The 12,259-nt window shown below is 59.1% G+C and overlaps 1 protein-coding gene and 1 long non-coding RNA gene across 4 annotated transcripts in view; one reads left to right on the top strand and one right to left on the bottom strand.

Moving 5' to 3' along the window:
• Positions 1-12,259, top strand: part of PIK3C2B (phosphatidylinositol-4-phosphate 3-kinase catalytic subunit type 2 beta) — a 62,008-nt gene that overhangs the window by 48,082 nt on the left and 1,667 nt on the right. For all 3 annotated transcript variants that reach the window (XM_051821194.2, XM_002717574.5, XM_051821195.2), the window contains 11 exons: positions 1,078-1,207; positions 1,813-1,949; positions 6,587-6,756; positions 7,440-7,596; positions 7,915-8,024; positions 8,691-8,892; positions 9,249-9,373; positions 10,242-10,359; positions 11,084-11,165; positions 11,431-11,537; positions 12,066-12,194. In XM_051821194.2, coding sequence (XP_051677154.2) covers positions 1,078-1,207; positions 1,813-1,949; positions 6,587-6,756; positions 7,440-7,596; positions 7,915-8,024; positions 8,691-8,892; positions 9,249-9,373; positions 10,242-10,359; positions 11,084-11,165; positions 11,431-11,537; positions 12,066-12,194 — 1,467 coding nt within the window. The remainder of the gene's footprint in view (positions 1-1,077; positions 1,208-1,812; positions 1,950-6,586; positions 6,757-7,439; positions 7,597-7,914; positions 8,025-8,690; positions 8,893-9,248; positions 9,374-10,241; positions 10,360-11,083; positions 11,166-11,430; positions 11,538-12,065; positions 12,195-12,259) is intronic.
• On the bottom strand, positions 6,834-9,326 carry LOC138844926 (uncharacterized). Its single transcript, XR_011381356.1, has 2 exons — positions 9,188-9,326; positions 6,834-7,002 (listed from the first exon to the last, which is right to left on the bottom strand). It is a non-coding gene; the product is annotated as an uncharacterized lncRNA (long non-coding RNA).

Below are 12,259 nucleotides of genomic sequence, written 5' to 3'. Positions count from 1 at the left end.
GAGCAGCTGACAGCCCGGGGTGCAGAAGTGCTGTCTCTTGGTTTAAAGATTTATTATTTATTTGAAAGGCAAAGAGAGAGAGAGAGAGAGAGAGAGAATCTTCCAACTCTGGTTCACTCCCCAAATGGCCGTAGTGGCCGGGGAAAATGGCTGCAGTGGTCAAAGCCAGGAGTCAGGAGCTCCATCCGGGTCTCCCACGTGGCCAGCAGGGGCCCAAGCGCTTGGCCATCTTTTGCTGCTTCCCCAAGCCATTAGCAGGGCGCTGGTCCTACAAGATGCTGACGTCACAGGCGGCAGCTCAACCCACTGCACCACCACTCCTGACCCCTGAAGTGCTTTCTAGGAGCCACCCAGCAGTGCAGTGGGTGAGGTAGTGACCTGCTTGTCTCCCGGGGTATTCAAGTGGAGACTGAGAGACCATGCGGCAGGGGCACGGAGGAGGAAGTTAGATGGGTGGCATTCTGATGCAGTGGGCTAAGTCACTGCTTGGGCTGCCTGCATCCCATCTCAAGTCCCAGCCCCTCTTCTTCTAGTCCAGCTTCCTGCTAATGCATTCCGGGAGGCAGCAGGTGATGGCTCAAGTGCTTGGGCTGCAGTCTGGCTCAGCCGTGGCTGTTGCGGGTATTTGGGGAGTGAATCAGCAGAAGGAAGATTCTCTCTGTCTCTCTCAGTCTGTCACTCTGCCTTTCAAGTAAGTAAATAAACAAACAAACAAAAACCCAAAAGGCATACCTGGTGTTGGGTGGGCTGGCGAGCCCTAAGTTCCCTCCTATCTGGTACCTCCACGGTTCTGAGACGTGCTGGTCTCAGAGCACGCCATGGAGTGGGGCGACCCGACGCCGTGGCAGCCTGTACCTGTGCTGTGCAGATGTGCCGAAGCCGGGGTGCACACAGTTTTCTGCAAGGCCTGAGAGTCGGGGGGCCACATGTGGGAGAGAGATGGAGGGAAGCGCAGGGCAGTGTGTAAAGCCAGGGCGACCCGCCCCTGGCTCTGACCCTCCTGTCCCCGTAGCTGGGGGCAGGTGGGAGGTGGCGGGTGCGGGGGATGGGGTCTGGTCACGCTCTCCCTCCTCGCAGTGCGGGGACGACCTCCGCCAGGACATGCTCACCCTGCAGATGATCCGCATCATGAGCAAGATCTGGGTGCAGGAGGGGCTGGACATGCGCATGGTCATCTTCCGCTGCTTCTCCACTGGCCGGGGCAGAGGTCAGCCGGGAGCCGGGCCCGGGGCGGGGGGGAGGGCGGGGGGAGTGTAGGCTGTGGAACCTGATTCAGACAAACCCTCTGTAAAGAACTGTTTTTGAGATGGCCGCGGGGAACTGGGATGTAGTGTGGGTCAGACTGGTTTAAGGAATGATTGATTTTTTTTTTTTTGGATGAGACAATGGCGTGGTGGTTATGTCCTTGTTAATTACACTTGAAATGCCCAGTGGGGAGGCAACATGTCTGGGATTTGCTTTAAAGTCCTCCAGCCAGGGCTGTGGGGAGTGACATTAGCACAAGGTGGCTCCGTTTTGAAGCTGGGTGATGGGCACCCCAGAATCCGTGGAACCACCCTTCTGATTCTTGTATACATTTGAAAATGCCCCTGATCCAAGCTGGCAACAGGAAAGGAGCAGCGGCTGTGAATTGGGGAGACCAGAGCCAGCCTGGAGGAGGGGGTGTGGGCCTGGCTGCCCCACCCTGCCCCTTCCCCCATTGTCATCAGACTCTGTCCAGTGCCCCCGGCCTTCGCCTCTAGGGAGCCCCCAGCCCAGCCCTGCAGTCCCCCTTGCCTCTGCTCCGGAGCCTGACCTGGTGCCTGCTCCCAGGGATGGTGGAGATGATCCCCAACGCCGAGACCCTGCGGAAGATCCAGGTGGAGCACGGGGTGACCGGCTCCTTCAAGGACCGGCCCCTGGCCGACTGGCTGCAGAAGCACAACCCCGGGGAGGACGAGTACGAGAAGGTAGGATGGACGGAGGGGCTCGGAGGGCGGGGCGGGCCACGGGGTGCCCTGCCTGGGCACCTGGCTCTGCTGCCGGCACACGCCAGAGGGCGCAGCTGTGCCTCCAGCTTTCCAGGGTTGGGCCCAGGGGCTGCTGGAAGCTGACCTGGAGAGTCCCGTGCCAGTCAGTGGCTGGGGGCCGCTTCCTGCAGGCCCCCCCCTCCCCCCAGCCAGCTGGTGTCCCGGTGGTGGGGCTTGGTTGACGCCGCCCTCGCCTCGAACTCTCAGAGGGGTTTGATGGTATTTCACGGGACAGGCGCGGGGAGGAACACGCTTTAGACAGCATGTGAGTTTCTTTGCATCCGTGTGAAGCAAGATTCACTCACTCGCTCTAAGTCACAGAGCTACTTGTGGTAAAGCTATGGCTGGGTGCCGGGACTGGGGTTAGCGGGGAGGCAGAGGCTGCCGGAGGGCCGCTGGCTCCTGACTGCGTTAGGGTAAAGCAGCCTTACCGGGGGAGGGGGGCAGGCCTGGGGGTCCTGCTGTGCCTGTGGCCGGCCCACGGCTTCCTGACTCCGGTGCCTGGGTTCCTTGGGAACAGGTGCAATAATCAGGCTCACGCGAGACTGCTGTGCGCCGTGATGCTAATTTACATGAACTTAATTTCAAGAGGCTGCTAATACTAACTGACCTTGATCAATGCATTGTATTCCTGGGGGAAGACCTGCGGAGGCAGCCAGCTTATGAGCAGAAAGCTGTCTGGGTGAATGTGTAATTAGATGACCTTAATGGCCCCTTGCGTCTGTGCCCCCTCTCCCCGGGGTTCCCTTCCTGGCCCACTGGGCCCCCCACCCTCCTCCTGCGCGGCCCCTCCTCCCCTGCTGCTTCAGCCACACCCGCAGGCTGATGACTTCCAAATCCCTTTCCCCCCTCCTTCTTCCCTCCCCCAAGCTTTGGACTCCGGAGCCACCTGCTGGCTGGTCTCCCCCACCCTTGCCTTTGCCCCACACCTCAGCCTCGGTACAGATGGTCTCCAAATTAGGATGGTTCAAGATTTCTCAGCCTCACCGTGCTGCAAAAGCCGTGCATGCTCAGTGGCAACTCTACTTTGAGTTTTGAATTTGGGTCTCTCCTCTGGGCCAGCGATGTGTGGCGGGATATCCCCCTGGTGCTGGGCACCCCCCAGCCGGCCCCGCCATCACAAGTGGGAACAGCAGGTACTCTGTGCTCGCTGTGTTTCGTGTTTCCGTATCCCGTGTCTTCCATCAGTCACTGGAGATGTTTGGGACTTAGCTGTAAACTGGGCTTTGTGCTCAGTGGTTTTGCCCAGCCGTGTGTGAGTGTGCTGACACGTGTCAGTAGGCCAGGCTGAGCTCTGATGTCCAGTGGGAGGCACGTGCGGGCTACATTTTCAACTTCAGGCATTTTCAACTCTTGTTCCCCAAGTGCAAAGCAATGCGATGCTCCTTAGATCCCAGTCTGCAGGGGCTCCCTGTGTCGCAGCAGGCAAGTGCGACCTTCACAGCCTTGCGCCCAGCCCCGCCGACCCCTGCTGTCTCCACTCCTGCACCCCCGAGTTCTGCTCCACGCGGGGGGCCGCTTGCTTTCCCTCCCTACCTGTAGAAGACAGCACCCCCTTTGCCCTGAAAGCTGTTTCTTCCTCTTCCCACCCCTCAGAGCCCACCCGTCCTCTTCAGGGTCCCCTGCCACTGGAGAGCAGTCACAGTCACTCTTTCCCGCCCCTCCGCTGTTCCTTCTAAGGTGCTTTTCCAGCAGCGCGGTGGTTAAGCCACCTCTGGGAGCGCACTCCCCATTGGAGTGTCTGGGATTGAGTCCTGCCTCTGCTTCCAATCCAGCCTCCTGCTAAGGAGCCTGGGAGGCGGCACTTGGGTCCGTGGGTGCAGTTCCTGGCTCTTGGCTTCAGCCTGGCCCAGGCCAGCTCTGCATTTCAAATCAATGGAATAAAAACACCCCCCTTAATGAGGTACTGTGCTAGGTGCTAGAATTATGATTAGTCCTTGCCGATGTAATAGAATCATAATAAAAGTGATGGGCATAGGTGTCTGGCCTAGGGGCTAAGATACTTTCAATATATAACATATATATGTTATAATATAATATAATATAATATTATATAATGTGTACTATATAATATGACATAGTATAACATCTGACATACGTTATAATATAACGTATCAGAGTTCAATGCCTGGGTTCAATGCCTGGCTCCTGGTTCCAGCTTCCTGCTAAGGCAGACCCTGGGAGGCAGCAGGGATGGCTCAAATAATTGAGTTCCTGCCACCCATGTGGGAGACCTATTTGAGTTCCTAGCTCCTGGCCTCAGCTCAGCTGAGACCACTGCAGTTCTTTGGGGAGTGAACCAGTAGGTGAGAGCCAGTGCTTCCTCTCTCTCTCTCTCTCTCTCTCTCTCTCTAATAAATAGAAAAAAAAAATGTTAGTGAAGTGATGGAAGTGTGTGCAGGGAGAACGCGCAGAGGGAGGCTGACTCCAGCAGAGGCTTCCTCTCAGTCGTTCCCAGAGAGCTGCTGGCTCCTGCAGCCTCCCTGCCCGCAGGGTGCGGCACTTTCTTACCAGGACTCCGGGAAGAAAGGGAGAGAAGGATTTTGCTCTGGGCCACCTACCCTGCATCCCAGCAGTGAGATCCCTGGAGTGGAGAGATGCCCACCCTCCTCTTTGATGCCTGAGCCTTCTCAGCAGGAGGCTTTGAAGGGAGTGTTCTTTAAATCAAAACAGAACAAAACAGAAGGTGTGTAGATCATCAGGGAGCCTGGAGTGGAGCCAAGACTCAAACCCGGGTACGCGGATACTCAGAGCAGGTGTCCTAAGCGGGGTCTTATTCCATGCACCCAACAGCAGCTCCTCAGAGAGAATTAAGAAGGTGAAAGATGTGCCTCTGCTGACTCCGTGTGTTCTCACGTCCTGGGGCAGATGTCAGCCAGACTAAAGACTCCGAATGCGAAATCTCCCTAGCACGCTGTGGCTGTGGCGGCTGGGGTGTCAGATGTGCAGATGTCAGCACCGCCTCAGCTCTTCCTGAGGTGCAGAGACTTTAATTAGATCGACACCTAGCTGTGACCAACAGCCCCGGATGGCGGAACTGAGCAGGGTGGGGAAGGGACCCGGCACGCGCCTGCCTCTGGGCAGGTGTCCCGGTGACTTCCTGTCTGTGAAGGTCTCCCCAGTGCGGACAGGGCAGCTCTGGGCTCTTCAAGCAGCCCGTGGTCTCCCCAGCCAACCTCCCTGGCAGAGGGAGAGCCGCGGGCAAAGGCAGCATTCCCCAGGAGTGGTGGGGCTGCTCATACAACCTCCCATCTTCTACTCCGGGAGACAGGGGAGATTTTTTTTTTATTTTAGATTTATTTATTTGAAAGGCAGAGTTACAGAGAGAAAAGGAGAGAGAGATCTTTCATCTGCTGGTTTGTTCCCCAAATGGCTGCAACAGCCAGGGCTGGGCCCAGGCCCATTAGCAGGGAGCGGGATTGGAAGTGGAGCAGCTGGGACTTGAACCAGCTCCCATATGGCATGCCAGGCTCACAGGCTGTGGCATTACCTGCTACTCCATAGCGCCGGCCCCAGCGAGACAGTTTTATAAGGGTCTTTCAAAATGTTTGTGGAAAAGGGAGTTAAGGATACATTCAGGCCAGCGCCGTGGCTCAATAGGCTAATCCTCCGCCTGCGGCGCCGGCACACCGGGTTCTAGTCCCGGTCGGGGCGCCGGATTCTGTCCCGGTTGCCCCTCTTCCAGGCCAGCTCTCTGCTGTGGCCAGGGAGTGCAGTGGAGGATGGCCCAAGTGCTTGGGCCCTGCACCCCATGGGAGACCAGGAGAAGCACCTGGCCCCTGGCTTCGGATCAGCGCAGTGCGCTGGCCGCATTGCACTGGCCGCAGCGGCCATTGGAGGGTGAACCAACGGTAAAGGAAGACCTTTCTTTCTGTCTCTCTCTCTCACTGTCCACTCTGCCTGTCAAAAGGAAAAAAAAAAGGATACATTCAGGGTGGACCTGGTAGTTAGGACGCCTGTTTAAAGGTCTGCGTCCCGTATCAGAGTGGTTGAGTTTGATCCCCAACTCCAGCTCCTGGCTCCAGCTTCCTGCTAATGCAGACCCTGGAGGCAGCGCTGATGGCTCCAGTGGTCGGGTTCCTGGCTCCTGGCTTCCTTCCAGCCCAGCTCCAGCCATCACAGTCATCTGAGGAGTGACCCAGCAGGTGGAAGATCTCTCTCTCTCTCCCTCTCCTTCCTTCTGTCTCTCTGTCACTCTGCCTTTCAAGTAAATAGATAACTAAATCCTTTTTATTGTATTTTTTTAAAAGTTTATATTGGTACAAAAATATTTAAAATCCCCGTGAAAATTTTTAATGAACTTTTGGAAGACCCGTTCCAATGCATGGATTTCAAAAATATTCTCACCATAAGAAGCTCACTCTGCTCCTTCCACTTTCCACGAGCTGCTCAGGGAATGCTCACGTGCACACGCACGCTTATCCGTAGTGTGTGGTAAAGGATGACCAGGCAGATGTGAGGTGGTGCTGGGCCTGGCCGAGAGGGGCTGGGCCTGGCCGAGAGGGGCTGGCTGTGGCTCCCACAATCCCTCCACGCAGGCTTAAGTGTCCGTGCCGGTCCGCCCTCACTCCTCCCAGGCCGTGGAGAACTTCATCTACTCCTGTGCCGGCTGCTGCGTGGCCACCTACGTCCTGGGCATCTGTGACCGACACAACGACAACATCATGCTGAAGACCACGGGCCACATGTTCCACATCGACTTCGGCCGCTTCCTGGGCCACGCCCAGATGTTCGGCAACATCAAGCGGTAAGCGGCGTGGAGGTCCGCAGAGGCAGGCGAGCGCTGGGACACAAGCCGGGGCTGGGCTTCGGAGCGTGGTCCCTGGGCCGAGGTGGGGACAGTGGGGCCAGCTGCTGCCCTCCTCGCTGGGGTCTGAGCAGGGAAGTGAGCCCCAGCTGCAGCAACAGGGACCTGCTGAGCTCTCCAGAACAGTGGTTGCAGGCTCTCCGGTGAGCAGCCAGCGCTGGATGCGGGATGTCCGTCTCCTGGGACCTGTTAGGATTCAAGGTGGCAGAGCAAAGAAGAGGAAAAGGTCATGTGGGCCCCGGTTCGAGTCCCAGCTGCTCCACTTCCTATCCAGCTCCCTGCTAATGCACCTGCAAGGGCAGAGGAAGATGGGCCCTCACACCCACGTGGGGGACCCAGGAGAAGCTCCTGGCTCCCAGCTTTGGCCTGGCCCAGCAGGCTGTTACAGCCATTTGGGGAGTGAACCAGCGGATGGAAGATCTCTCCCTCTCTGTAGCTCTTTCAGATAAATAAATAGATAGATAAATAAAAAAAAAAAAAAAAAAAAGAGGAGGAGGAGGTCAGAGAGCGCCCGTCTGTCCAGCGCCACGCGGGTGACGGAAGGGAGGACGCGCCCTGCCGCAGCCACAGCTGGGCCTGGTCCTCCACGCTGACCTTTGACCTCTGTGTTCCCCTTGGCCCAGGGACCGTGCCCCCTTTGTCTTCACCTCGGACATGGCGTATGTCATCAACGGGGGTGACAAGCCTTCCAGCCGCTTCCACGATTTTGTGGATCTTTGCTGCCAAGCCTACAACCTCATCCGCAAGCACACCCACCTCTTCCTCAACCTGCTGGGCCTGGTGAGGAGCCCCGCCCCTCTCGCCTCAGCCCCTGGCGCCCCCGTGCCCTGCTCCAGACGACTTCTGGGGGCCCCCTTGCGGTGGAACACCTGCCGCCCCAGAAGAAGGCAGGGACCCTGCCTGCCTGGGGACAGTGGCGTCCACATAGGTGTCTGACCCTGGCTCCCAGCCCTGGAATTCTGTGGCCTGCCAGCCACAGCCCGCAGCGCCTGCCTTCTACCCTCCAGAAGGGCTGGAGAAGCCGGCTTTACGTGGGGGAAGCAGCAAGAATTGCCCGTTGTCACAGGCACCCTCCGTCCCCCTTCCCTCTCCTTGCAGATGTTGTCCTGTGGGATCCCTGAGCTCTCAGACCTGGAGGACCTCAAGTACGTGTATGACGCCCTGAGGCCCCAGGACACGGAGGCCAACGCCACGACCTTCTTCACCAGGTAACAGTGTGTGAAACAGCGCCGCCCTGCTGGCAGGGGCAGGGTGAGAGGAACGGGAAAGGCTTAGTCAGGGGTGGAGCCTGCGCCCGGCAGCGTTGGCCGGCCGCCCCGGCTTTGCTGCTGACTCAGGTAGATCACCTTGCTTCTCACGGCTCAGCCTCCTGTCTGCATCTGTGCCAAGCCTTTGCATAGGGGTGTTAGGCGATAGCATCGCTCTCACCCCGTTCTCACCAGGGCACAGGCTGTGTCTCTGGGGCAGCTCAGAACAGGGGTTCCATGGTGGTCCCCAGTGCTCTGGGTCACGCCCCTCCCCCTTGTCAAACACGGGAGTCCGCGTCACTTTCCTTGTACGGGACCTTGTTCTAAGGCACATGGTGTGAGCCCAAGGACACGGGCCTGCAGTCTTGTCCTTCTAGGTGACATTTCCGTTTTACTGTGCACTCTTTGGGGAGCTTGGAGAAGTAAATTTCTCGGCTCTAATACACCTCCTCTTTGGAGCTGAGATCCCAGGAGCAGCTGCCGTGACCCAAGTGTGTGCCAGGCGTGCGCTCTGTGAGGGCCCACCCAGGGAAGTGATGGGATCTCGGGACCCAGGGACCGTGCCTTCCGACAGCGGGAGTCGGGGTCCCCGTTTCATCCTTTTGACCCGTCCTCCGGCACCAACAGGTTGATTGAGTCGAGCCTGGGCAGTGTGGCCACAAAGCTCAATTTTTTCATCCATAACCTGGCTCAGATGAAGTTCACGGGCTCGGATGACCGCCTGACCCTTTCCTTTGCCCCCCGAACACACACCATCAAGAGCTCTGGCCGCATCAGTGACGTTTTTCTCTGTCGCCACGAGAAAGTCTTCCACCCCAACAAGGGCTATGTAAGTGTCTCCTCGCGCCTGACCCTCCTGCTGCCCGCTGACCCAGCTCTGAGGGTCCTGGCTGTTCCCCACCTGCTCAGTGGGGCTGACTGAGCCAGCCCGGGCCGCCTGCCTCCCCCCTGCCCGGGCCGCCTGCCTCCCCCCTGCCCAGCCTCAGGCAGTGGAGCTGCAGGTGTTCCCTCTGGGGCAAACCCGACCTCTCAGATTCCTGCCTGTGTGCGGCCATTGTCTCCATCTGTGCTGGAGACGCTCTGCCCTCTTCCTTCCGGAAAGTTCGCTCACTGTGCCCCCTCACCTGCCCCTTCGCCGGGTGCAGGGCGGCTGCTGGGTTTCCTCCAAGGTTTGGGTCTTTGCAGATATACGTGGTGAAGGTGATGCGAGAGAACGCCCACGAGGCCTCCTACATCCAGCGCACGTTTGAGGAGTTCCAGGAGCTGCACAACAAGCTGCGGCTGCTGTTTCCTTCTTCCCTCCTGCCCAGGTAGCCATCCCCACCACCCAGCACGCGGTGACTCTGGAGAGGAAGCAGGAGTGGGGCTCTGGGCAGGGCCACAGCGGCCCCTTTAGACTATAAAGATGCACCTGCTGTACTGGCCTGGTACTGCGTTCCGTAGCACGAGCTCCCCCTGCTGGCCAGACTGCAGCCTTGACAACAAGGGCCCACCTGCCGGGGCAGGGAAGCCGGCTGGTTGATTGCTGAAGGTGTTCCTGATCATTTAAAGACTTAAAGCGGTTTCTCAAATGGGTAGGCAAGAACATGGAAGATCTACGCAGCATGATATCCAGCATTAACCAGAAGGAAATGCGGGCACTTGCTCCAACATGGAAGAGCCCTGAGAGCTTGTGCTGGACAAGCCCGCCACAGACAGATGACTGACGCTATTATCCCACTTATCTGGGTTACCCAGCGTAGAGTAGACGGTGGCTGCCACGCCGAGGGGAGTTTAGAACGTGGAGCTGTGGTTTTGCAGGGTGCACAGTGGGAGTGTGCTGGCGCCTGCCACTCAAATGTGGCCGATGCACTCGATTTTCTGTTCTGTGTATTTTCCCATTTTTTTAAAATGATTTTTCACATTTTTATATCGATGGGAGCCCCCGAGGCACCTCTAGGGAGCCACAGGCCTCTCTACTCAGCCATTCGTTTTCTGGTCTGGGGTCCTAGGAAGTGTTAGCCCAGGGCGCAGATCGGAGCCAGGGGACATCGGGGCGAGTGACGGTCCCTGGGAAGGGAGGCTGCTGGGGCACAGGGCTGCAGGATAGACGCGTAAGCAGAGTGTGAGTCGAGCCTGCTGTCTTTGCTTCCTTCCTCCCCGTCCCCCCTGCGCCCACGGCCCACCCTGCCACACCAGCTTCCCCAGCCGCTTCGTGATCGGCCGCTCCCGGGGCGAGGCGGTGGCCGAGCGGCGCAAGGAGGAGCTGAACGGCTACATCTGGCACCTGATCCACGCTTCCCCCGAGGTGGCCGAGGTGGGTGGGGGCTCCCCTGTTCCTGGCCGGCCTGGCTGCTGGCGGGGGAGGGGGAGGCACGGTGAGGGAGGAAGGGTCTGGAGCCCGCCTGGGATGCAGGGCAGACTTGGGTCTGCAGGGTTGGGGAGGAGGAAGGTGAGAAGCAGTGCACGGTCAGGCATGGGAACTTGACCCCAGGGATGGCAGCGATGGAGCGGAGCCTGAGGGAGGAAGGGGCTGTTCCCTAGGGAAGATGTGTGAGGGCCGAGTGTGCACAGCCACTTAGCTCTGTCCCGTTCATGGCAGTAATCTTACAGTGGCCCAAAGGGAGTCATCAGGGATCCCTTCAAGAAACCATGGACCCCAGCTTCCGGGTTCCCTCCCTGTCTGCCATACACAAGTGGGTTTTACAGCTCCGTAGTGGTCAGAGGCTGGGATAGAACCCTCTTTTCCCTTAAAGTTAATACATCTGAGAGGCAGGGAGAAAGCGTCCTTTTGCTGGTTTGCTCCCCAAAGCCAGGAGCCGGGACCTCAGTCCAGGTCCCAGGGTGCGTGCTGGCAAGAAGGGGCTGGCGCTGGGTGCTGAACCCGGCGCTTCGAGGGGCACGCGGACATTGTAACTGGCACCTTAGCCGCTGAGCTGGACGCCCGCCCCGTGGCCTCTTCCGGTCTGCAGTGAGGCTTTCCTGTGGTTATCGGGCCGCTGTGGAACTGAGGCATGGCCTTGTTTCTGCTTGCGTCCCAGAGTGATCTGGTCTACACCTTCTTCCACCCGCTGCCCCGGGATGAGAAGGCTGCGGGCACCAGCGCAGCTCCCAGGTCCTCAGGTACGGCCCTCCTCGGAGCCCCTCCCCTGCCCCTCCTGGCCTGGTCTCCAGCTCCCCTGTATTCTGTCCGGGGAGTGGGGTTTCCTGGGGTCCACAGCTGCTTGTCTGGCACCAGCAGAGGGTGCCTGTCCCACCCTCATGCTGCCCAGCCCCAGCCCCAGCCAACCTGGAGCCATGGCCCAGACTCCACTGGTGGCAGCTGGGCGTGGAGAGACCCTGCCCGGCGCCTCACTGCGGACCCTCCTCATTTCCTGTCACCCTACAGATGGCACGTGGGCCCGGCCCGTCGGGAAGGTAGGAGGAGAGGTGAAACTGTCCATCTCCTACAAGAACAACAAGCTCTTCATCATGGTGATGCACATTCGTGGCCTGGTGAGTGCGCCTGCAGCCCCACGCGCTCGCGCTCGTCTGCTGCTCCTTGGCCAGGGCTCTTGCCCCACGGAGGGTCACCGCCCGGCCACCGGGCCAGGCAGTGTGAGAGACACCGCTTCTTACTAGCGGTGGTCTTTGGCAAGTATCTGGTTATTGCAGCCTCGTTATGACGAGGACGCTAGGACTTACCTCTCGGGAGGGCTGGTACGGAGGTTATACGGAGGTTAAAGGGGGGATGCGTGGCGTGCCTGGCGCGTGGGTGAGGTGTGCTCACAGGCGCGTGGCGTGCCTGGCGCGTGGGTGAGGTGTGCTCACAGGCGCGTGGCGTGCCTGGCGCGTGGGTGAGGTGTGCTCACAGGCGCGTGGCGTGCCTGGCGCGTGGGTGAGGTGTGCTCACAGGCGCGTGGCGTGCCTGGCGCGTGGGTGAGGTGTGCTCACAGGCGCGTGGCGTGCCTGGCGCGTGGGTGAGGTGTGCTCACAGGCGCGTGGAGGCAGACGGGAGCATCTTCATCTCTGCTTCTCTTGTAGCAACTGCTCCAGGATGGGAACGACCCTGACCCCTACGTGAAGATATACCTCCTTCCTGACCCTCAGAAAACCACCAAGAGGAAAACCAAAGTGGCCCGGAAAACCTGCAACCCCACCTACAATGAGATGGTGCGTGGGGGCAGGGCCGGCCAGCTCACCCATCTTGGGAGGTGAAGTTGGCCAGGAACGGGGGC

The sequence above is a fragment of the Oryctolagus cuniculus genome, chromosome 13, assembly GCF_964237555.1.
Source record: "Oryctolagus cuniculus chromosome 13, mOryCun1.1, whole genome shotgun sequence".
NCBI lineage: Eukaryota > Metazoa > Chordata > Mammalia > Lagomorpha > Leporidae > Oryctolagus > Oryctolagus cuniculus.
Note: the sequence above shows the minus strand (reverse complement) of the source record. Positions and strands in the feature narration are given on the sequence as shown.